This window comes from Pongo pygmaeus, chromosome 13 (genome assembly GCF_028885625.2).
Source record: "Pongo pygmaeus isolate AG05252 chromosome 13, NHGRI_mPonPyg2-v2.0_pri, whole genome shotgun sequence".
Classification (NCBI taxonomy): Eukaryota; Metazoa; Chordata; class Mammalia; order Primates; family Hominidae; genus Pongo; species Pongo pygmaeus.
Window position 1 is genome coordinate 61962708 of NC_072386.2, and position 26038 is coordinate 61988745.

Here is a 26038-nt window from a genome sequence, read left to right on the forward strand (position 1 = left end):
CCTATGTCAGTATAGGAACTTTGACATACATATGTACCTCCCCAACTTGAAGCAAAAGTAGCAGCATGCAAAGAATTGACAGATAAAACTAGGGTACTTCCATCCCAAACTCCATCACAGAGAAGCAACAGTTGCACTCTGGTATTCATTTACCCCAGGTAAAGTCAACATGTACCTGTCACCCCTTGTTCTTTATGATCTGGCATAAACTCTGCAAAGACCAAGTCCATGGGCGCATCTCTGTATTAGAGCCAAACCCAAAACAGAAATAAAACAGAACTGTTTTTGTAAACTAAGTCATACCTACTTTCTTCTTCAGAATTATCATAAAACATCATCTTTTAAAACATGGAGAAGCGGGGTAGGCCATAATTGTTCAAATTTCATCTTTCTCCTCAAATTTTAAAATTGTTTTAATCCCAAAGGTGCCTACTGAATTCTTCAAAAATAAACTGCCTATCAGGTATCATACCTGCAAATGCTTCTAATATCTCTTGATTATCACTTGAACAAGTTCAGGGATGGCAAATGAAAAAAAATTACATAGCCATGCAAAGTAACATTTTCTAATTTTCCCCCTTTAGGACTCCAACTATGGCTTAAAAACCCAATGAACAAGTGAAGTTTCCCTCTGTACATGGCTTTTATTATTTACATAATACAATATAGCATCAATGCTGAATAGCATGATTATGTGCAATACATAAATATGAACTATCTGTACACATCTGCAGGTCTAACTCAGAACTAAGGTACATAAAATTGAAAGCAAAACTGAATGCTTTAAGAATAAAAGTAAAAACTAGGACTGAACACTGCAATAAATCAGAAGTAGTGCCTCGTGTACATACTTAACTATTTACAGATGAAAACAGGCATTACCACAACACTAACTATACTCATTTATATATAAAAAACACAAGTTTCATACATCACAAAAAACCTTCCATTATAACACAGAAGTGATTATTACCAGACAAGCATCAGTGAAGTATACTGCCTTTTCTAGTTGTTATTGTACAATGCTGTAGATAATGCAGCCCATGCAATACACCCAAGAACACTAGAGTCCTACACCCAAGTACAATATGATAAAGCAGCCCTCTGCAAGTGGTGCTGGATACCACTAAGAAGTCTACTGCAGCCATGTTGGTTATGATTTTCCATGCAGAAGGGTACAGTTACATTAAGAACTGAAGTCTTTTAAAAAGCTTTAAACATTCTTTCTTGAACCAAAACATTCGACAAAAGATGCACATGAAAAATTAACTATTCAGATACCTTTGCAACTTAAAATTCAGATGCATGTTATTCAATAGAGCTGCTGTATGTGAAAACCAAACGTAGAGTTTAAATTTCTTCTTGTAAACAAATTAATCCTAGTGCAGTTCTGTGCTACACATTTTTAGCAATGAATAATGCAGACATCTTCTGGTGCAGGCCAGTACAATAAGCTTCAAAGATTATCTCAAGACCCTGTTGTTGGCTTGATGGTTTTATTTATAACCAGTTTCGATGTTTACCTTTCACAGAATGTCTTATTTGACAGCTTTAGATGACCAATTTAACCAGGCTTATATATGGCGCCAAATACTGGTTTCACAGGAAAGAAGGTCTGATCCTCTTTATGAGCATTTCTTCCTGCTTCCAAAGAATATGTTGTGAAATTAAAGAGGGTGAAGTTTAACTATGGTAGAAGTAGACTGCCAGTCCTTTTCTGGTGTACCATTTTAAAAAAATACAGGCACATAACACTAGCCAAAGATTATACCTTGATTACATTCCCAAAAGGCAGATATGCTGCAAACATGCAGAGATTTCATTTATTTTGTTTGGCACATGGGAACTATATTTTGTTCCTATTATCTGTGTGTTTCACTTTGCTGTGCAGATTTTCATCCAATTTTTTTCAGGGGAGGGCATATACATTTGTAGGGCTGTATCTATCCAATTCTGCCTGTAACAAACACCCAAACATCCTAAAATATCAATTGTAAGACAGACAAGTGTAAAGTAAAACTCTGGAGAACATCAAAGAAAAATGGCCATGCATCTGCTCTTTAATGTTTTCCTACGATATATTAAAATAAAAACAAAGTTTCAGTCTCTTCACAAGAAGTAATTTATATTCTCTGAATTTTTTCAGCCACAACAACTGGATTCTCTTTTCTGATTTTTGCTGCAGCTTCTGCTTTGTAATCATATGGACAGTTGTGCTTGTCAGAGTAACGGTGAAGTCCACAAAACAAATTTCCACATCGGCAGTCAAACCCTGTACAAACGAAGAAGTAGACTCATTTGAGAACTTGAGGCAATTAAAAGAAAAAAAAGCCTTAGTCACTATAGAAAAGGAACCAGATTTTCATTGCTTTGTAACATAAAAGACAGTGAACTCTTTTCTTCCACTTCCTGGTGATAAGACACAGTCAACTCTTACAGAGTCTATCACGTTAACCTGGAAAAGGAACTTTTAACTTCCTTTGACATAGTGAGAAATTCAAATAACTATGTTCAGTCTTTCCTTGCAAGGGCAATAGGGATGTGTTTGGTAAGCCAAACCACGTGGAGAAAACAAAATGGGCTATCTGCCAGCTACTTTCTACCAGGTGCTCTCCCTCTATCGACTCCTGTAGATGCAAAGTAGGATAAAATTTACACAGGCTCTGGAGTTAGGCTAACCTGGATTCAAAACACAGTCCTACCGTATCTTACGTAATGTTTCCTCAAGTGAAAACAACCATCAAGGTCTGAGATTTAAAGGAGACAAGAAAAAAAGCACCAAGAACATTCCCTGCATAGCTCAAAGTAGGTGGCGCTTACTGTTAGTTCAGTAACATTTTCCCTAGGTATACAAAAACTTTTTATCAATCTAATAAAATAAGGGGGCCTGAGTTAATAGTTTTATATGATTAGGAGACAAATGAAGTAAAACCCAACTTCTTTCCACCCCAATACCACTTTCCCCACCTTTCCTAGACTACAGCTAGTCAGGCTTTTTTTTTTTTTTTTAATGTGTAAGACCAACTAGTCTCTTAGGAGTGACCAAAAGCTCCTTGTTAACTGCAGGAAGTAAAACATACATTGTCTTGTGTTTTGTAATACCTGTAAGACCAACTTTCTTTCTGCACATGAAACATCTGTTTTTCTTTGGTTTGGGCAATTCAGGAGCTTTTTCTTCACTCTGAGAAGTACTGGGCTGAGAAACTGATGGACTGGGCTGAGTGACAACTGAAAAGGACAAAAACACAAATTTGTCAAGCATTCACTGGCTAACATTTAAGTCAAAAAAGGAAGTATTTAAGAGAAACAGGAAGAAGATGCCTGATAAAAATGTTTAGAAGTATTCCTTGAAAATACAAACTTTAAACAGAATCTTCCATTTTAACATCAGAACTTAATTCAAATCTGAGAAATTCCTGCCAATCACCACACTACCTGCTTCTCTAATTTTGTAAAATGATCCCTTCACTCCAGAAATTCCTTTAAAACACTGGTAACAGCCAGTACTAAGAACAAAATCCTAATTCTGTTTTGAAGAGCTGGGAGATGTTAATCATATGCTCAGTTTTTTCCAAGTTATAATTTCCTAAATGTAAACTTTTCAATCAGGGCAGTTCAAATTCATTACATCTCAGTAAATGAAATTAGCCAACTTTGATTTTATGCTTATAGGAAAAAAAATCCTGTAGATGTAAAAACAGCAAATTTTGACAAATAAAACCCAAACCATTCATCCCTAAATCAACGTCAGATCCAAAAATTCCAAAACAATCATTTTACCATTTTCACAGGTGCACTAAACATTATAGGAAGACTTGAAAGATTTTTTTAAAGCTTGGTTTTAAAAAAAGATCGGCAAACAGTCTTTAGAAACTACTCGAGAAGTATTGATTTTAAACTATTAAGGATTCCACAGGCAGAATAAGAATCTTATCTAAAATGGGCATCCACTATCGACACAGTTAGCATCTACAAACAGTCCCACCGTTTCTCCACCTAAAAAGGCTTTAAGTTTCAGTGTACACATGGCATCAATAAAATTTCTCACAATGAACAAAAAATACATTACTGTACTAAAGCCCACACTGCCGCTAGTTCTTTAAAACAAAATAACAAAATTTACATCTACTTACATATAATTCAACTACACCTGAAACACTATAAACTCAGGTTTTAATACTAATCCAAATGTAACAATAGCAAATTTATGTATGCAATGCTGAAATTACTGCCCAAATATGCCAGCACCAATGCTATTAGCATATAGACAAGCTTCTACAGCAAGCTGATTGATGTAATGGCAATTTTCTCTAAAACTCTGCCCAAATTTATAATTCAATTGCATTAGCAATGAATCTACTGGGAGAAATAGCCTAATATTAGACTAAACGAACAATATTCCACCTACTGCTTACTGTGACAACATTAATGTTTATCCTGATGTCATGAGGATAAAGAATAGTCTAGGGGAATAGTTGTATGGGGTAGAGGGAGGGTGTCAGCCATTTCTTTGGCCACATCTGAAAAATGAACTATGGCTCCTGAGACAAGGGAAGAAGGGGGAATAAGAAAATGACACAGAAAAGGCAAATAGCAGTGAACCATGGAATGCCTACTAAGTAATAATAAATGCAGACTAGCTCTAACCCAAGACTATTCTTCCAAGGTCAGAGTAATTTTGTATTTAAAAACCAAAACCAAAACCAAAAAAAACCCAAACAAAGGCATCACGGGCAAACTAATGTGGTCAGTTTAACGATGGAGCTCATTTCAAAATGCCAAATAGATTCACCTGCCAAACTTGAGAATTTGGCCTTAACTTTGTAAGATTAATACAATAAACAAACTTGACTGCTGTCAGCAAAAGCCAGCCTCCAAAGCAGACTGTATAATCACCGACAGTATTTTTTCACAACAGAAGTTTTATATTGCATTTAATCAGCACTCTGCCAAAAAAGAACAAATTGATCAAATAAGCTACATGCACTATATAAAACACAGAAATCTTTTTGTTCTAGGGCCTAGTACAGGTAATTCAAGTCAGTCTTCTTGCACCATCAGGGCACTTCTGGTTGTGCTATATAAGCAAGGTTTCCAAAGTCACCATATCTCATGAAAACCAAAATGCCTTTTCCACACTGAGTTTTAAACTCCCACAAAATATGATAGGAATATTGTACTTCAAATAAGTTTTAGTGTTCAAATATGTTGTTCTACTTAAAAGTTTTCTACAACATTGACAATATCAAAACTAAAGTTACTGCTTTTGGTTATATTCTTTATAACCTTGAAATTTAACTTCATCAAGTTTTTAACACATCCAATCTCCAGATTACAGACTTTCCCCATTATGCACAAGTGTAGTGCAGGAGATGAGCAGAGAAGAAACTGATAATAAATATGACTATTTTACACTTCAACATACTCATACTGTTCAAGATACTTTTAAAGATAGTAAGTAGTTCTTTCCTTGGCCTCTATTTTATGGCTCTCCCTCCTCTTTGGCCCTTCAATGGGAAGGAAAGAATCCCCCCACCAGCCATTTCTTGCACTACCGAATTCAGAACTGAACAAGTATTAAATAAAAAACATACCTGGCTCTGACACCTCTGTTTTCGGGGTAGTTATTTTGTCCTCTCTTGAAATGCTCATTTCTGTCATTTGCTGAGTTACAGGCAAGGCAGCCACAGGCACATTTCTATTTGAGTTCAAGCAAACAATTTTTAAAGGTGTTAAGGGTACTTCTTGAGACAATGAATAAGTTGTCAGTTCAACTTTAAATTATATAATATTTCCAAAATGAGCAAATGGAGCTAGATAACCTAAAGTTTAAAAAAAAATTGGATGCCCAGCATAAATGGTTGAGAAAAAAGTTTGATAAATGGCTGATCAACTCGAGGCTGCATTTTGTATAGGTTACCATATTCTACAACCAGCTAGGGATTTTTAGCTGTGCCTGTAACTTGTTTAAGGGCAAAAGGGCAGCTCTGCCAAAACACCTTGTTTGGCCCAATATAGTCTACAGTCTCACTCGACAATCCCTAAACCTCAATTACAAAGAAATAAAAAGGCACAGCATTTCCAACACAGTATCCTTGAGGGGGTTAGGGAGTCAGGTGTAATATACATCTTTACTCAATGACTTAAGAGTCATGTATTAAGACACTGAAATCCTCGATTGCAAAGCCAAGAGCATCTATCAACTTCTTTATTATTGGACTAGTACAGACATCTTGGTTTTCTCTTTGTAATATCATAAAAACTCTGAAATGTTCAATCTTACCTTGATTTTTCAGATGTGCTGCCAGCAGCACCTTCACAGTTGTTTAAGCTAGTGTCTGCTCTCTGTACAGATGCAGAATCTGAGGTAGGACTGTTGGAACCACTAGCTGTCCCTATTTAAAAAAAAGGATTTGTAAGGAACCAATGAACACTACAAAAACTCACTTAGTATCAAGACGTAGTAATAAATACTTGCATTTAATTAGGTTAGTGATATAAGCATTCACTGTGCTGTAATCCTACACTTGAGTATCCAAACAAAAAAATATTAAAAAGTCAATCCAATGAACACAAGTGTGAAACAAAATAACCTCAAAAAAGAAAACTGAAAAGCTAGAAGATGCTTGTAGATAGTCATTCATTCCTGATCAGTCATGTCAAGCTCTTGTCAGATGTTCTCTCCATGTGCTTTCAGCATTCTCAGCCCCAATTCTTGGTTCTGTATTTTCTGTCCACCAGTTCTTCAAATGTGTTTTTCCTTGGAAATAACTTACCCATTGGGCTCATTCTGCCACTATTCTGCTGCCTCTGAAGATGTTCTTTGTAGCAAACCGAACACATTCCATTTGTCCTAGGATTTCCATAAAAGCCACATCCTGTGCTACACAGCATGGGCCCCGGGGTCTGGTTAGTCTCCTGAGCCATATTTTTCTGCTATAGATGAAACAAAATTTCAGAAATTAGCGTTATCACCAAATTACAGTCTAATATAATCATCGGTATACCATTGTAATTTCTACACAAGTTTTAACAAAAGCCCAAATTCTGTTAATCATTAAAAAGGGTGGGCAGAGATAATTATCAATATTTTGTTGCCTTTATAAAAGCAAACTGTTTTAGGACCAAAAAAAAAACCCAAAAAGAAATTTTATCAATTATTAGGGTATTTTTACCTATCAGTATTCTTGGTTTCAATTTATGAAAAAGGTCTGCTAGCTCTCAGGGTTATGTTTTAATCAATTTGGGAAATTGGTATCTTTAAGTAACTTTTCACTCTGCTGCACTACAGGCAGACCATTTCAAATGTTTTTACTTAATTGGCTAATCACTATTATCACTGATTCTTGATATTTATAGGTGGTTCCTTAAACTGGATGAATAAAGTTTTCTTAAAACACCTGTACATATCTGGGCTTCATCAGTAATTTGACAATTCTGCTGAGGCATAGCATCTGTACTTTTTAATGCTGAAACATCTTTATATAAGGCTGAAAAGAGAACTGGTAGCCCTTCCTGCTACCTTGGCACCAACAAGTAAATCTCTAAGAATTTAGGGTCAGCTGGTTTACGAAACTCCTTTTACGTTCTCCATTTGAAGTTTCAGAGTATGTCAAAGCCAGTGCCTAGGAACCTGCAATACACAAATTATGAACCAGATTTCTCAGCCAAAGGCACTATTAATTTTAACAAGTGCTTGTCTTCCTCATACCAGAAAATAATAAAACCGTTCCAAGCTCAAATTCAATATATTAAAGTCAATATATATACATAACCTTTAGTAATGGTTAATATTCAATGCTGAGTTACCAGAAAAAGCTTTACATAGCAAGCATTTGTTTGCAAGGAAGATGTGTTTTTCTAAAAGTCTTGTTAAAACGCTGTGCTAAATTATTAGTAAGTTTTCCTCTGGATGAGAAAATACATATTCAAGAAAAATTATTTTAAAATAAAACTGTAGAGGGTTTTCATGTTATCTTAAATATGTATAAGCATATGTACCAAAAGCATATTTGAGAGCATTTGCTTACAGGAAAATTTGTGTGCTGTAACTTGTGGTCACAGTCATTTTTTCCAACTACATACTAGAATACACTTTTTAGTGAGTTATTAAAAAATGATGTTTTAACAAGTATTAACTACCAAAATTAGAAGATGGGAGAAGGGGACTAACCAATTTTGACCTGGCCAGAACCCTGGTAATTATTCCCCAAAATCTTTTATCTTCCCTTTTGTAGGTAAAAGTGCACCATACAAATATTAAGAAAATCTAGCTTGTATGAAGTGACCAAGATCCACAACTTACTTTGAACAACAGTATTAATTTAGTTGACACTGTCTCTTTAAATATTAACTGGAATTTAGCTGACTCATTTTGGAGCACGGTAGTGTAAACATTTCAACATCACTTAGGAAGTTTATTAATAAACACTTTCAGCTGGGTTTTTAAATGAGCATAATAGGAGCAAAAAATGCTTTCAAATGATAAATATGTACGTATTTGCATGCCCACCACGCACAAAATATGTGTGAATGTTTGCCCTATGCATGAAAGTTGGGTCATTCCTTAAAACCAGTTTAAGTGTGCTAGCTTACATTTTCTACACTGAGGCCCAGTCTCATCTGACATTGGCTTTAAAGTTTAAGGCCAAGCGATCAACCTACCTAAGTAATTTTAGTTAAAATGATTCTTAAAATCTTTGTTTTAGATAAAACGGAGGATACTCCATCTAAAGATTTCACACATTCAGAGATAACAAAGTATTCCAACTTTGCTTCAGAGAACATGTCTACCTTCATTTCATTATAAATAACTTTCAACTGCGAGACACACAAGAGGTACCAGGACATGAGTCTTCTACATGGGTTCCCATCTTTTAGATTCTTTTCCCCTAGAAAGCCAGCTTTTAAATGCCATCACATGTGCACAGCTTGCTTTAATATTTCTCAGAAGCTTAGATCACATGGGAGGGCGCTTCAGCCTGTCACAAGGCTGCAATGTGACAAGCTGAGCTGGATGGAGGCTCTCACATAAAGCCTAGTCAACAGGGGCCTCTGAAATCAGCTTCTATTTATATCTCAAAGCCTGCCAACTCCTACACAACCCCAAGAACTAAGGATGCAGCGTTCATATATCTAACATAAGAAAACAAAAAAAGAGCTGCTAGTTTTTTCCTAATGTAGGAAAAACTACAGAACAATCTCAATCTAGAAGATGAAAGCATAGTCACTCAAAGCTAAAATGGTCAAGGTTGTTTATAAAAAACTAAGCACAGTGGAGACAGCGTAAAAAAGAATCCTCATTTAGTGAGGATTTAGGGGATGAAGTGGGGGATGTGTGTTCCCATTAGGTATTGCATTCCCCTTGTATTTTAGAAAAAAATACCATTACTATTTATTGCCTTTAAAGTAATTAGCAACTTGAGCATGCACGTGTCAGCTCTATCAGGTATAGCTAGAATGCAGATTGTATAAAGTTTATGGCTTCCTCTAACTTACAGCTTAAAAAAACACCTGAGTGTAACTGAACAATTCTCCAATTCCAATTCTGAACAAAGAGCTTTTACATCTATGGAATACAGTTCTTCCAGGTGCACATGATGTGATGAGATGGCATGAATTCCCACTCACCTGGGAATGGAGACCTGAGTTCAAGTCTCTAGTCTGCCACTAAGTCAGTGACCTTGGGCAAGTCCTTACTTTCCAGATTTCAGTTCCCTCTTTGCCAAATGGAGTAGAATTGACTTTTAAAGGCTCCTTTTCAGGGCCTGGGAGATAGAAAACAGGAGACAACTACAACGAATCCTTAATTTTTTAGGAGGGTGTGGGGAAACATTTTAACAAAAAACTTCAAAGATAAAATTGCAATATTTTCACCAATTGAGTTCTGAAAGTCTACTTTTTAAAAAAAAATCCTAAAAATGAGGAGTAAAATACATTCGTTTATGTTTTTAGAAGTCTGTATCTAAATCCCAGGTTTAAGAACGAGGATGTGTGACCTATATGTTCCTTTATCTTAGTATCTCCTTAGATGCTACCCCTTAGGAGACAATCAATAAAGATAACCCGACCCTTCCCCGAAAACACAGCTCCACGGAGTGCGTGGAAAGCGAGCAAAAAATTTCACTTCATCAGCCTAAATGCACCAAACAAAGGAGAAGGTGCTCCATTTCCTCCATGAAAACGGATCTCAGGGTAGAAACGCAGCGACGTCGAGAAGCCCAAAAGACGACGCCGAGAACCCCCGGCCCCATGTTCCAATGGATTTTGGAACAAGTTCGGGTCCCATTGATCCCCCATCCCCCTCCAAGCAAAGGCCTCACTCAGTAAAGCCTAGCAGGGCCCTCTCCGAAAACCACTGAGTCATGCAGAACAGCAACTCAGCAGGCCCGGCCGGCCCTTCGCCTGCAGGCCCCACGCCGATCCCCGACCCCCGACCCCCGACCCCGAACCGCTCCTCTGAGGGGGGAGCTAGGGGGGCGCTGCAGCGGGCAGGGGGCGCGGCCGCCGCCTCGGCCTCTTTGTTTCTCTGGGTCGTGGTGCCCACGCCGGGCGCCGCCGCCGCCGAGGGCAGCCGGGCGGGAGGCGAGCGGCCTAGAGGCCGGCCCCGCAGAGGCGGCACGCCGTGCATTGTTTCCCGACCGTGCTGTGGAGCAAGCCAGGGACGCCGGGAGCCAGGTCTCGGGCCACGACGACAGGATGACGCCTCCGTCTTTGTGCTTCCTGGGCTGGCGGGCGGGCTCCCCTCCCCCGGACGCCGCCATCCGCGGCCTGCTCCGGCTTCGCCATTGGCCCGCGGCGCCCCGGTCCCTTCACTCCCGCCCCCGGCCCGGCAACAAGGATCCCGGTTCCCACCCCCAGCCCCGTATCACTCACCCTGCGGGGTCCCAAATGCGAAAGCCGGGTTCGCGCGCGAAGCCGGCACGATGACGCCGGGCCGAGGCCTCCGGGAAGGCTGAGTCGGGCGCCCTGGTGCCGCCGCCGCGGGCCGGGAGCGGGTCAGAGCCGCAGGCGGAGGTGGCGCCGCCGCCGCCGCCGCCGCGGGGTCTTCCTTTGTTCCTGCAGCAGCGCCGAGCGTGGCCGGGACACGCCGGAGCTCGGGAAGTGGGAGGAGGGAAGCGAGGGGGGGGCCGAAGAGGAGGTGGAGGGAGGACCGGCGGCCGCAGCGGCTAACGCTGCTCGAGGCGCTCGCCCTTCGTCGCCTCACGCCTCCACAGGCCGCAGGTTGGGCGGACGAGGAGGGCAAGCAGAGCGCGCGCCGCGAGGCCTGGGGCCGTAAGGGCCCGCTGATGGCGCTCTTCGCCGCTCCTGCCACCGCCGGGGAAGCTGCGCGGCTCCCGGGAGCGAGCGAGCCCGCGTAGGAGACGCACAGAGCTCCGCGTCCCGGCCGACTAACGCGCTCGCCGCCCGGCGCCCCGGCTGTGAGAGAAAAGAGGGGGAGGGGGCGGGACCCGTGCGTCAGCGAAAACCCCGACGGCGGCGGCGGCGGGGAGCGCGGTGACGTCGCGGGCCCGAGGCCACGCCCCCGGTGCCCTGTCAGTAGGTCCGGGAGGCGGGGCCGAGACGGGTTGCTGTGCCTTCTCGCGGAGCCCAGCCACTGGCCTGGCAGTCGGCCCCTAGGGTGGAGCTGGGAGGAGCGAGTCCTGTGGAGGATGCATTTCTATTTTTAACCCAATTGTCCGCCCTCAGCCTCCCTCCTTCGGATTTTCTCATTCAAACCCGTTTTTCGCCATCCTAGTTCTCACGCTTTGTCTCTAGCCCTTGGCAGACATTCCCTCCCCCAAGAATCGTAAGGATTCACCCCCAGAAAAGGAAAAGAATTGCCTTATGGCTTCGAGGTCTTTTCTGTTTATGAAACCTCCTCGCTCCCCACACGTATTTTCAGCTCCGAAGTCCAGCCCGAGCGTGGCCCTGACGCAGCTGGCGGCGTGCGTTCGCTCGCCCAAGGTCACGGGTGGTTGTGCGGCGTGAGGAAACGCGCGGCCGCCCAGAGCTGCCAATGCCCCGGCGGCGCTGTTCTGAACAAACTGTTTTGGCCAGCCTGTAAAATCCCTGGAAATTGACGATTCCAGCAAAGCGTCGTGAACTGGGAAAGCACCAAATGTTCTACTCAAAAGCCGCGAAGGGACAAAACAAGCTAGACCTGAGGCCCAGATGAAGCGGGAGGAGGAGGCTTGCGGGAGGAAGTTCAAGGGGGGAGGTACTAGGCGGGCAGTTCAGGCACGAGGCACAGGTCCCCCATGGGTGTAAGGATGACTTTACCTGGAACACTGGGAACCTTTTCAGAGCACAAACAAAAAACATTTTCAACTGACCGCTCCAAGTGAATTTCAGTTCAACTCAAAATAACAAAATTACTAAGTCGGAAAGGACTTCTGAAATTTTCTAGTAAACAACTGTCTAACGAATACATAGAAATGATGTTTAGGGTTTATATTAGCCACATATAGAATGGAGAAGAGGTCCCTTCAGTGTTTCTCAAAGTTGGTAATCAGAAAAAAAATCACCTGGGGTGATTAAAGATTCCTACGCATCTCCCCTGGATATAGTTTTGGTTTTTCTGGGGTGGGGCCCATATTGCGCTTCAGGTGGTCCTTATTTATAATCTGTATTTGGGAGAATGCTGTACTGATAGCTTGAGCCAACACTGCCAAATCAAACAGTTCTCCGTCACGGTTAGCAAAGTACCTGGAGCATAACAACCTTTTGTTTTGTTTTGAACAAATTCGGGTTTATCACTGTGATCAATTAATGTATTAGAGATTTAAGTAGTTTGGGTCACTGGTCCCACGACCATTACAATTTATTTCCTTAAATTAGTAGATGAATTAGTAAAAAAAAAAAAAAAAAAAAAAAAAGCAGCTACCATTTACAGGCCATTTTCAGTGCCAACTATTTTCCATTTAGGGTCTCATTTTATCTTCACAGCAATTCACTGAGATAGGTACTATTATCATGTCCCTTTCTACAGATAAGGGAACAATGACCAAAGAGGCTTGCCCAGGGCACTGAAGGGCAGGGAGGCAATGGAGGTGATTATTATTGAGAACAAAAGTAACTTGAATTTTAACTTGAATTTTTTTTTCTCTCTAGAATTGGAGTTATAGTGAGTGAAACAAGATAATTCCTGAAGAAGCATACTTTAAAAAAAGCCTGAGGGTAATGAGGCCAGCTCATTATTGAATAGTGTGTTCCATAATATTATGTCACCTTCTGATAATTCATCTTCTCTATCACCTATTTGTAATTTTCTCTGAGACTGTTTCAACCAAGAATGTTGCAGGTATTGGACCTAAACATACCAAGATTCCTTTTTAGCAGCTATTTTCTAGTGGTTCTCAAAGTGTGGTCTCCAGACTAGCGGCAGTAGCATCACCTGGGAACTTACTAGAAATACAGATTCTCAGGCCCCAGCACCAAACCTGTGGAGTCACAAACTGGGGATTAGCACAGCCGTGTGTGGCTTAATAAGTCCTCCAGGTGATTCTGATGCATACATAAGTTTGAAAACTATTGACTTAACCCTACCATGGCATCAGGTGACCCCCTTTTTTTCAGACGGCTCACACCATGTGAAAGGGAAAAGTTTAAAAAAAAAAGTCTCATATTACTGGTGTAACAGATTAAGGGATATACTTCTAAGAAGGTTTTTGTTTTATTTTTGTTTTCTTATATTTTAAATTTTCACTTGCACTCCAAAGACAAACTGTTAAACACAGAATATATAAGAGAATGCTTCTAATATAACATGCCAAAGGGCTTTGCTCTATAGTCATTAGGGAAGGTCAACTTTGGCCTGAAACCAACCTCTGTAAAAAAGATAATGAGTAGCCAGGCGTGGTGGCTTACACCTGTAATCCCAGCACTTTGGGAGGCCATGGGGGGTGGATCATGAGGTCAAGAGATTGAAACCGTCCTGACCAACATGGTGAAACCCTGTCTCTACTAAAAAATATACAAAAATTAGCTGGGCATGTTGGTGTGTGCCTGTAGTCCCAGCTACTCGGGAGACTGAGGCAGGAGAATCACTTGAACCCAGGAGACAGAGGTTGCAGTGAGCAGAGATCACGCCACTGCACTCTAGCCTGGTGACAAAATGAGATTCCGTCTCAAAAACAAAACAAACAAACAAACAAAAAACAGATAATGAGCAAAGTTGGTTGTGCTCAAAATGTGATATTGGTTAGGTGTGGTGGCTCACGCCTATAATCTCAGCACTTTGGGAGGTGGAGGCAGACGGATTACCTGAGGTCAGGAATTGGAGACCAGCCTGGCCAACATGGCCAAACCCTGTCTCTACTAAAAATACAAAAATTAGCTAGGTGAGTGGCGGGTGCCTGTAGTCCCAGCTACTCGGGAGACTGAGGCAGGAGAATCACTTGAGCTGGGGAGGTGGAGGTTGCAGGGAACTGAGATTGCACCACTGCGCTCCAGCCTGGGATAACAGAGCGAGACTCGGTCTCAAAAAAAAAAAAGAAAGTTTTGCACATTTGCAACTTTCCAGGCACTCACTTAACTTGGTGCTGGGATATACATTCATGTAAAAAAAAAGATGTTAACCTGTTCTCATGGATCTTACTGTCATTTGGGGAGAAAGATATTATCATATAATATATAATTATGAACTGGTAAATATTTTGAAAGAAAAGCACAGAATGCTATGGGAGCATATAACCAATCATAATGGATCTTGAAAACTCACCCAGGTCTGAGTTCCAACCATCCCCATGGCCAAAGGAGCCAGGCTTATTTCCTTAAAGTAGGTAACCTGGTCTGCTTAAGAACTCAGGTAAAGTCATTGCAGGTTCTCTTACACTTTTCTTTGTAAACTAGGGATGGCCTGGAAAGGGGATTGATGATGGGAGAAGAGCAAATGTAATTAAGTTTCTTAGAAAGTGAAAACTGACATCCCTTAAAAATAGCAATATAAGTTATTAGTCCACTGTAAAATGTAAAAGACCTGAAGTTATTTTATCTTGACATATAACTTCCTATTATGGAGACAAGAATTGCTGCTATGACATTATTATAATACTCAGTCATAAGTAACTATTCATTTTCTGTCTGTGCTTGAGTAGAACATGGTGAGGCACAAAGCCTTTTCTAGGGTCTTAAAAACTTCAGAGTGGCCGGGTGTGGTGGCTCATGCCTGTAATCCCAGCACTTTGGGAGGCTAAGGCGAGCAGATCACCTGAGGTCAGGAGTTTGAGACCAGCCTGACCAACATGGTGAAACCCCGTCTCTACTAAAAATACAAAATTAGTCGGGTGTGGTGGCGGGTGCCTGTAATCCCAGCTACTCCGGAGGCTGAGGCAGGAGAATTGCTTGAACCCGGGAGGTGGAGGTGGCGGTCAGCCGAGATCACGCCATTGCTCTCCAGCCTGGGCAACAAGAGCGAAACTGCTTCTGAAAAACAAAACAAAACAAAACAAAACAAAACCCCACACACAAAAAGCACAAAACTTTGATGTGTCACTGGACGTTCACATAGTGCCCTTCCTCCCTTTTGTTCCCAGCCCCTTCCCAGATTTCAAAGATCAAGGTAAAGAGACTGTTTTATAAAAGTATTTTCAAAATAATTGGCTAAAAGGATTACAGTATTGTATTTAGAGCAAATCCACTAATTTAAAAATTAAGGCTGGGCGCGGTGGCTCACGTCTGTAATCCCAGCAGTTTGGGAGGCCGAGATGGGCGGATCACGAGGTTAGGAGATTGAGACCATCCTGGATAACACGGTGAAACCCTGTCTCTACTAAACATACAAAAAATTAGCCGGGCTTGTTGGCGGGCACCTGTAGTCCCAGCTACTCTGGAGGCTGAGGCAGGAGAATCGCTTGAACCTGGGAGGCGGAGGTTGCAGTGAGCTGAGATTATGCCACTGCACTCCAGCCTGGGCAACAGGCAAGACTCTGTCTCAAAAAAAATTAAAAATAAATAAATAAGAAATTGATAAAGCAAGTAGCAATTTCATTATTATATAGACCTTTTGGTAAATTAAAATTCTTACTTATTTTCTCTGAAAATAACTTGATCAAAGAATCTTCAAATAAAAGACATAAATATCTTACCAGATTAGAGAAGACTTTCTGACACAATCTAGATACTATCAACGTAGCATTAAACACTTTTTGAGACTATTTGAAAAACAAAAAGCCTTTATTGTTTTTAATTTTGTTATTATTTTTTTTTGAGATGGAGTTTCTATCTCGTCGCCCAGCCTAGAACCTCCACCTCCCAGGTTCAAGCGATTCTCCTGCCTCAGCCTCCCTAGTAGCTGAGATTATAGGTGCCCGCCACCACCCCCAGCTAGTTTTTGTGTTTTTAGTAGAGATGGGGTTTCACCATGTTGGGCAGTCTGGTCTTGAACTCCTGACTTCAGGTAATCCGCCCACCTCGGCCTCCCAAAGTTCTGGGATTAAAGGCATGAGCCATTGAGCTGGGCCTGCCTAATCATTTATGTAAATCAAGAACTTAGGTTGAAGGAAACTAATGATTTACTATGTATATATATTTTGTTGTAAACATCACCTTTTAAGAAACAAAATATTTTGGTCTCAACTCTTAAGAAATTTTTGTTATTGAACAAGCTAAGTGTGGGGTGTTAATCTCAGTAGTTAGCTCTGGGATTGTCTCAGAAACAATACTTTGGGGCTGGGTGAGGTGATTCACGCCTGTAATCCCCACACTTTGGGAGGCAGGAGGATCATCTGAGATCAGGAGTTTGAGACCAACCTGGCCAACATGGCGGATCACCTGAGGCAGGTGATAACCTGAGGTCAGGAGTTCGAGACCAGCCTGGCCAACATGGTGAAACCTCATCTCTACTAAAAATACAAAAATTAAGGCTGGGCGTGGTGGCTCACACCTGTAATCACCACATTTTGGGAGGCCGAGGTGGGTGGATCACCTGAGGTTAGGAGTTCAAGACTAGCCTGGCCAACATGGTGAAACCCCGTCTCTACTAAAAATACAAAAATTAGCCAGGCGTGGTGGCGGGTGCCTGTAATACCAGCTACTTGGGAGGCTGAGGCAGGAGAATCACCTGGGAGATGGAGGTTGCAGTGAACCGAGATCGTGCCACTGCACTCCAGCCTGGGCGACAGAGTGAAACTCCCTCTCAGAAAAAAAAAAAAAAGAAAGAAAGAAAAATTAGGTGGGTGTGGTGGTGTGTGGCTATAATCCCAGCTACTCCGGAGGCTGAGGCATGAGAATCATTTGAACCCAGGAGGCGGAGGTTGCAATGAGCTGAGATTGTGCCACTGCACTCCAGTCTGGGTGACAGAGCAAGACTCCCTCTCAAAAAAAAAAAAAAAAAGAAAAAGAAAAAGAAAAAAGAAAAAGAAACAATACTTTGGAGCATATCATAACCTGGGTTCACGGGTGGTGGGGTTGGCCAGAAAGACAGGAATGATGTCAGTGGTTCAGTTAGAGCCCAGCAGCTGTGCTATTATAAAGCTTAGGCAGGAGGCAATTGTTCCTAAGGCCCTATTAGCCAGCAGAAAAAAAGGTAGAAACCATGAGGGAGGTCAGGATTCAGAGAGAAGACTAGCATGAGAAAAGTGGGTAGGGTGGGCCTCTCTCCTGGAGCAATCTAAGTTCTAGGCAGAGAGCCAAGGCAAGTATCTTAAGTTTGTGTAATGTTTTTCCACCTACAATGTATATTCAAATGTATTAATTTGATAAATTCTCACAACAGCCTATTGAGATAACTCTTATCTCTCCTTTTGCTGGAGGAGTTGACTGAGGCTCAGGGCAAAGTTATATATCCTGTCCATTGTTATATATCTAGTGAGAGTACAACCTTCTGTTCTTTGGCATAGTGTTTGTTGCCTCTTCAGGATCACTTCCCCCTTTAAATTTATTTCATAATTATATTTACCATTAGAATGTTAATCTTTTTTTTTTTTTTTCTGACAAGGAGAGTCACTTTGTCACCCAAGCTGGAGTGCAGTGGCGCGATCTCGGCTCCCTGCAACTTCTGCCTCCCAGGCTCAAGCAGTCCTCCACCTTATCCTCCGGAGTAGCTGGGACCACAGACACGTACCCAGCTAATTATTTGTATTTTTGGTAGAGATGGGTTTCACCACGTTGCCCAGGCTGGTCTCAAACTCCTGAGCTCAAGCAATCTGCCTGCTTTGGCAGAGGGATTACAGGTGTGAACCATGGCGCGAAGCCTAGAAAGTTAACCATTCTTTTTTTTTTTTTTTCTGAGACAGAGTCTCACTCTGTTGCCCAGGCTGGAGTGCAGTGGCATGATCTTAGCTCACTGCAACCTCTGCCTCCTGGGTTCAAGAGATTCTCCTGCCTCAGCTTCCCGAGTAGCTGGGACTACAGGCGCATGCCACCATGCCCGGCTAATTTTTTTGTATTTTTAGTAGAAACGGGATTTCACCATGTTAGCCAGGATGGTCTCGATCTCCTGACCTCGTGATCTGCCCGCCTTGGCCTCCCAAAGTGCTGGGATTACAGGCATGAGCCACCACGCCCGGCCATACCATTCTTAGCCTGTATATACCATTCTTATCCTGTGTATCGCTCAGGCCATACCATTCTTATCCTGTGTATCGCTCACCTCACCCAGCAGTCTCTAACAGGCAACTTCTGTCTCTTTTGCTAGCTCCAGCTTATCTGTCCATCTCCTAAATGTTGGCATTTTTTAGGTCCCGGGCACTCTTTGTTTTTTCACTGCTCGTACTCTCTCAGAGCGACTTTACCCACCTTCATAGATTCAAATGAAGTACTCAAAGGAATGAGTATCTGTACTCATCCCTTGGATTATAAATGGTTTATTTATGAATTTTTCACTTACAAAGATATAGCTATTTGTATTTATTTATTTATTTATTTTGAGACAGAGTCTCACTCTGTCACTCAGGCTGGAGTGCAGTGGCATGATCTCGGCTCACTGCAACCAGCCTCCTCATTCTGGACTCAAGAGATTCTCACGCCGCAGCCTCCCCAGTAGCTGGGATTATAGGCATGCACCACCATGCTTGGCTAACTTTTGTATTTTTAATAAAGACAGGTTTCACTATGTTGGCCAGGTTAGTCTCAAACTCTCTGGCCTCAAGTTATCCACGTGCCTGAGTCTCCCAAAGTGCTGGGATTACAGACATGAGCCACCACATCCAGCTGACAAAGATGTATCTATTTTTAAAATTTTAGTTACAAACATTTTTCAGCTTAATCCAGAAAACTCTTCTTTTTTTTTTTGTTTGTCTTTGCATACTGAAGTTATGCTCTGTCACTGGAAGAGAAATTTATAGCTAACCACTACTATTGTTAGGTAGTGAATAAGTGGGAGGAGTGAATAAATATCTAGAAATAGATATGAATTTATATTTATTCCATGTGGATCAATGGCTCTAGAATGAACAAGGTAAAGTTTGAACCTGGGAATTTCAGAGCCATTACTTCAGATACTGGTATATGACTGATTTAAGTTGTTTTTGTATTATAACTTACAACATCATGACCAACTCTAAATGTGAAGCATATAAATATGTAAGGGAAAATTCTTTTTATTGAAAAATTAAAAGTGAGAAACTGAAGCAGGACAAATAAATAAAAACATTAGCTTCACCAAAGAAGATATACAGATGACAAATAAGCATATAAAAAGATGCTTCACATAGGCCGGGCACGGTGGCTAACGCCTGTAATCCCAGCACTTTGGGAGGCCGAGGTGGGAAGATCACGAGGTCAGAAGATCGAGACCATCCTGGCTGACACAGTGAAACCCCGTCTCCACTAAAAAACACAAAAAAATTAGCCGGGCATGGTGGCGGGCGCCTGTAGTCCCAGCTACTTCGGAGGCTGAGGCAGGAGAATGGCATGAACCCAGGAGGTGGAGCTTGCAGTGAGCCGAGATTGCACCACTGCACTCCAGCCTGGGTGACAGAGCGAGACTCAAAAAAAAAAAAAAAATGCTTCACATTATATGTCGTCAGGGAAATGCAAATTAAAGCAACAATGAGATACCACTATGTACCTATTAGAATGGCCAAAATCCAGAAAACAAACAACACCAAATAGTGGTGAGGATGCGAAGCAACAGAAACTCTTATTCGTTGTTGTTGGGACTGCAAAATGGTACAGTCACTTCGGAAGGCAGTTTGATGATTTTTTATGAAGTTAAACATACTCTTACCATATGATCCAGCAGTCACACTCCTTGGTATTTACTCAAAGGAGTTGAAGACGTGTCCACAAAAAAACCTGCACACAGATATTCATAGCAGCTTTATTCGTAATTGCCAAAACTTGAAAGCAACCAAGATACCCTTCAGTAGGTGAATGGAGAAATAAACTGTGGTACATCCAGATAATAGAATATTATTCAGTGCTAAAATAAACGCATTATTAAGCCATGAAAAGACATGGAAAACTTGAATGGATATTACTAAGTGAAAGAAGCCAGTCTGAGGTCCAGGCGCGGTGGCTCACGCCTGTAATCCCAGCACTTTGGGAGGCCCAGGTGGGCGGATCATGAGGTCAAGAGATTGAGACCATCCTGGCCAACATGGTGAAACCTCATCTCTACTAAAAATACAAAAATTAGCTGGACGTGGTTGGCGCACGCCTGTAGTCCCAGCTACTCAGGAGGTTGAGGCAGTAGAATCGCTTGAACCAGGAAGGCAGAGGTTGCAGTGAGCCGAGATCACACCACCGTACTCCAGCCTGGCAACAGAGTGAGACTCTGTCTCAAAAAAACAAAAAAGAAGCCAGTCTGAAAAGTAAGTACTATTAATTTCAACTATATGACATCCTGAAAAAGGCAAAACTATGGGAACAGTAAAAGGATCAAGTGGTTGCCAGGGGATAGAGGGGAAAGAGGGAGGAATATGCAGAGCACAGAGGATTTTTATAGTAGAGAAACTACTCTGTGTGAGACTATAATGGTGGCTACATGTCATGATCAATTTATCCAAACTCACAGAACGTACAACACCAAGAGTGAACCCTACTTTAAACTAAGGACTTTGAATGATAATAATGGGTCAATGTAGGTTCATCAGTTGTAACAAACATACCACTCTCTGGGATGTTGATAATGAGGAAGGCCATGCATGTGTGGAGGCAGGTGTATATGGGAAATCTCTGTACCTTTCTCTCAATTTTGCTGTGAACCTAAAATGGCTCTTAAAAATAAAGTCTATTATTAAAAATAAAGAAATAAGTGGGATCCCTCAAATTCAGACAAGCTTTGATTGTTACCCCAAAAATTAAAAAACAATTAGGTCTGTTAAGTGCTTGGATAATATAAAATTGAAAAAGAATAAGAGATTATTAGGTTTTTGTGTTTTTTTTGTTTTTGTTTTTGTTTTTTTTCCAGACAGAGTCTCACTTTGTCACCCAGGCTGGAATGCAGTGGCAAGATTTTTTTTTTTTTTTTCCCAGACAGAGTCTCACTTTGTCACCCAGGCTGGAATGCAGTGGTGAGATCTCGGCTCACCACAACCTCCGCCTCCCGGGTTCAAGCGAGTCTCCTGCCTCAGCCTCCCAAGTAGCTGGGATTACAGGTGTGCACCACCATGCCCAGCTAATTTTTGTATGTTTAGTAGAGACAGGGTTTCACTATGTTGGCCAGGCTGATCTCGAGCTCCTGACCTCGTGATCCGCCCGCCTCGGCCTCACAAAGTGCTGGGATTACAGGCGTGAGCCATCATGCCTGGTCTGTTAGGTCTCAGTAATACTATCGCTGAACTGTGTCTAAGGCTAAGCCTAAATTGTTGGGATTTCCTGAAGCTTTCGATGCTGGAGAGAATGCTTCCTTGAACTTCCTAATTATATAGCAGAAGGTGATGTCTTTGAAGCCTTCATGAAGGCAATTGAGGGAGTCCAGCGAACTAAAGAGTAGAGCTCAATGGGCATCACAGAAGATTTCAGATTCGAGAATATTAGTCTTAGGTTATGGGCTAGATTGCAGCTGTAGACTATTGAGGTACTTGACAGTGGCCCAGAGGAACTTCAGAATAACTTCGGTATCCGTCATTATCATAGTCTTTGAAGAAAACTGATCTTTTTGGGGAAACAAATTCCCTGAAATCCAATGCTCTCTTGTACTTTTCATTTGATATAGAAGGATGGTCCATATCAGTCTCCTCCAGCTTTCCCCAAGATCTGAGAAGCAGAGAAGATTTCTTTGTTGCTTCCTGTGGAGACCTGAAGACCACCCTGTGCAGTGGGTCTGATAGAAGGAGGCACTGACACCCCAGGTGCACTTGCAGCTTCTCTTCTAGTCCAGTTCCTTCCTTTCAGAAAGACTTCTCTTTCTCCATCCTTTTCTGGCTAAGAAGTTTAGAAGCTAAGAGATCGAGCAGCCTTCAGGATGAAAGAATGAAATAAAGGATTCCTCCATGTTGGTCAGGCTGGTCACAAACCCCATCTCTATTAAAAATACAAAATTAGCTGGGCATGGTGGCTCATGCCTGTAATCCCAGCTACTCGGGAGACTGAGGCAGGAGAATCACTTGAACCCGGGAGGCAGAGGTTGCGGTGAGCCAAGATTGCACCATTGCACTCCAGCCTGGGCAACAAGAGCAAAACTCCTCAAAAAAATAAATAAAAATAAATAAATACATAAATACATAAATACATAAAGGATTCCTGCAATAGGAGTTAGATGCAACCAGATGGCTTCTAAAGTCCCTGGCAATTATAAGATTGTGATTTCTGGCCAGGCACGGTGGCTCACGCCTGTTATCCCAGTACTTTGGGAGGCTGAGGCAGGCGGATCACGAGGTCAGGAGTTCAAGACCAGCCTGGCCAACATGGTGAAACCACGTCTCTATTAATGATACAAAAAATTAGCTGAGCGTGGTGGCATGTGCCTGTAATCCCAGCTACTTGGGAGGCTGAGGCAGAAAAATCGCTTGAATCTGGGAGGCGGAGTGAGCCGAGATTGCACCATTGCATTCCAGCCTGGGCGACAGGGCGAGACGCCATCTCAAAAAAAAAAAAGACTGATTTCTTTGAGTGCTTATTTAAATAGGTAAATTTATAGTTAATTTAATGTTTTTTAAAAAGTTTCATTCATTTGTAGTCACTTGACCTTATGGTTAAGATAGAATATTTAAAGATGTTAAAAAGACAGAATTTTACGTAAATTAATTAATTTTTTTTTTTTTGAGACGGAGTCTCGCTCTGTAGCCAGGCTGGAGTGCAGTGGCTTGATCTTAGCTCACTGCAACCTCTGCCTCCCAGATTCAATCGATTCTCAATCTCTTGACCTTGTGATCCGCCCGCCTCGGCCTCCTAAAGTGCTGAGATTACAGGCGTGAGCCACTGTCCCCATTCAGTAAATCAATTTTGAAAATAAAAACCAATACAGCAACATGACTACGTAAAGATTAAAGGAACTATATGTGTTACGAGCAAATAATGTTTAGTATTTATTTTGTGCTTACTTTGTGCTTTTATATGCCTTATCTCTAATTCTTACAATAATTCTTTGAAGTAGTGATGATCATCATCTTCTGCAGAGGCAGAGCTGAGGCACAAGGAGATAAGTAACATGTTTAAAATCGTATCGTTGCTATCTGAGAATGAAGTCAAACCCAGGTCAGTCTGACTTCCAAAGTTGAATTCTTTCCAATATAGCAAGTGCCTTTCCTAAACCATTGACAGTTGCAGAATTTTCGACTTGCAGTGAAGACTAGAGGGTCCCCTCCAGTACCCCACCCAGCACAGAAGTCTTCTAAACAACATCTCCAGACCGGGTGTGGTGGCTCACGCCTGTAATCCCAAAGCTTTGGGAGACCGAGGCGGGCAGATCGCCTGAGGTAGGAAGTTCAAGACCAGCCTGACCAACATGGAGAAACCCTGTCTCTACTAAAAATACAAAATTAGCCAGCCAGGCGTGGTGGCACATGCCTGTAATCCCAGCTACTCGAAAGGCTAAGGCAGAAGAATTGCTTGAACCTGGGAGGTGAGCCAAGATCATGCCATTGCACTCCAGCCTGAACAAAAGAGCGAAACTCCATCTAAAAACAACAACAACAACAACAAAACATCTCCAGCATTCAGGTTCTGCGCTGGTACTGCTAATACTGTGAAAGGATTTGCTCACAAGGCAATCTATTCCAACTTCCCCAGAATCCTGAGATAAGATTTAATCAGGCCGGGCGCGGTGGCTTACGCCTGTAATCCCAGCACTTTGGGAGGCCGAGGCGGGCAGATCACGAGGCAGGAGATCGAGACCATCCTGGCTAACATGGCGAAACCCCGTCTCTACTAAAAATACAAAAAATTAGCCAGGTGTGGTGGCGGGCGCCTGTAGTCCCAGCTACTTGGGAGGCTGAGGCAGGAGAATGGCATGAATCCGGGAGGTGGAGCTTGCAGTGAGCAGAGATCTCACCACTGCACTCCAGCCTGGGGGACAGAGCGAGACTCTCTCTCAAAAAAAAAAAAAAAAAAAAAGGAACTTTAGTGTTCCATTTAAATATATTCCACCACTATTAAGATACTATTGGGGCCAGTCATGGTGGCTCTCACCTGTAATCCCAGCACTTTGGGAGGCCGAGGTGGGCAGATCACCTGAAGTCAGGAGTTTGAGACTAGCCTGGCCAACATGGTGAAACCCCATCTCTACTAAAAATACAAAAATTAGCCTGGCATGGTGGCAGGTGCCTGAACTCCCAGCTACTCAGGAGGCTGAGGCACGAGAATCTCTTGAACCTGGGACGGGGAGGTTGCAGTGAGCCAAGATCGTGACACTGCATTCCAGCCTGGGAGACAAAGTGAGACTCCGTCTTAAAAAAAAACAAAAAAACAAAAAAAAAACAGTGCCAAAAAACAGCCAACAAATTTTATTATAAAAAGACTTACTGAGAGATCATGCTCAACAGTGTGGCTATTTCTTTTCCTTCTTTTTTTTTTGAGATGGAGTCTCGCTCTGTCACCAGGCTGGAATGCAGTGACATGACTTCGGCTCACTGCAACCTCTGCCTCCCAGGTTCGAGCAATTCTCATGCCTCAGCCTCCCGAGAAGCTGGAATTACAGGCACATGCCACCACATCCAGCTAATTTTTGTATTTTTAGTAGGGGCGAGGGTTTCACCATGTTGGCCAGGCTGGTCTCCATCTCCTGACCTTGTGATCTGCCCGCCTCGACCTCCCAAAGTGCTGGGATTACAGGCATGAGCCACCAAACCTGGCCCAGTGTGGCAGTTTCTTTCAGTTTGTACTTGGGTATAATTTTGTGGACACTTTACCGTGGTCAATCCTTGTTATCAGTTAGTGAATTATTTGCCCTACACCTCATCTACAGCAATCCGGATACTTTGGCACTTACAGCAAATTGTTTTTCCTCCCTTTTTTAGAAGGATGTTAGGTGTGAGGGAGAAGGAAGAGGAACAAAATAACGACAGAAGAATTGAGTAGAATTCTTTCCTCCAGCTGTTTTTTTGTGTGTGTTTTTTTAATTACAAAGTATTAATAATTTATGAACAAACTCTTTGTAAAAATTTTAAGCAACAAATAATTTTTTTTTTGAGACGGAGAGTCATCCTTGTGATTTGTTTAAATACATAAGGTTTTGCTATATGTGTTGTTTTGCAACATGTGCCTTGGGGATCTTTCCATGTAAATTATTTACCTTATTCATTTTAACAAATTGCAGAGTATGGGTGGAATGTAATTATTTTAATCACTATCCTACTGATGGATATTCAGGTTGTTTGCATTTCTTAGCTATGATAAACAATGTTGATAAGAGCAGTTACTTGTTTTCAAAATGCAGAATTCATTAATGTTAATTATTTTCATTTTAAAGATACCATTGGGGCAGGGTGCTGGTGGCTCACATCTGTAATCCCAGCACTTTTTTGTTTTTTGTTTTTTTTGAGATAGAGTCTTGCTCTGTTGCTGAGGCTGGAGTACAGTGGCACCATCTTGGCTCACTGCAACCTCTGCCTCCTGGTTCAAGCGATTCTCCTGCCTCACCAGCTAATTTTTGTGTTTTTAGTAGAAATGGGGTTTTGCCATGTTGGCCAGGCTGGTCTCGAACTCATGACCTCAGGTGATCTGCCCGCCTCGG

At 42.0% G+C, this 26038-nt stretch overlaps 1 protein-coding gene across 1 annotated transcript; it reads right to left on the minus strand.

The window, feature by feature from the left end:
• Positions 1–624: 624 nt before the first annotated feature.
• Positions 625–10790, minus strand: ZFAND5 (zinc finger AN1-type containing 5). The gene is made up of 7 exons (XM_054501937.2): positions 10642–10790; positions 9631–9767; positions 6777–6936; positions 6284–6395; positions 5595–5698; positions 3103–3228; positions 625–2272 (listed from the first exon to the last, which is right to left on the minus strand). The coding sequence occupies exons 3-7, from the start codon at positions 6925–6927 to the stop codon at positions 2124–2126; spliced, it is 642 nt and encodes a 213-aa protein (XP_054357912.1). The 5' UTR covers positions 6928–6936; positions 9631–9767; positions 10642–10790; the 3' UTR covers positions 625–2123.
• Positions 10791–26038: the final 15248 nt, after the last annotated feature.

Coding starts and splice junctions, on each gene's coding strand:
- ZFAND5 (XM_054501937.2), bottom strand. CDS start 6,927: ATGGCTCAGGAGACTAACCAGACCCCGGGGCCCATGCTGTGTAGCACA. Junction 6,396..6,776: donor TGGCAGAATGAGCCCAATGG/GTAAGTTATTTC, acceptor TTTTTTAAATAG/GGACAGCTAGTGGTTCCAAC. Junction 2,273..3,102: donor AAAGAAAGTTGGTCTTACAG/GTATTACAAAAC, acceptor TCGTTTGTACAG/GGTTTGACTGCCGATGTGGA.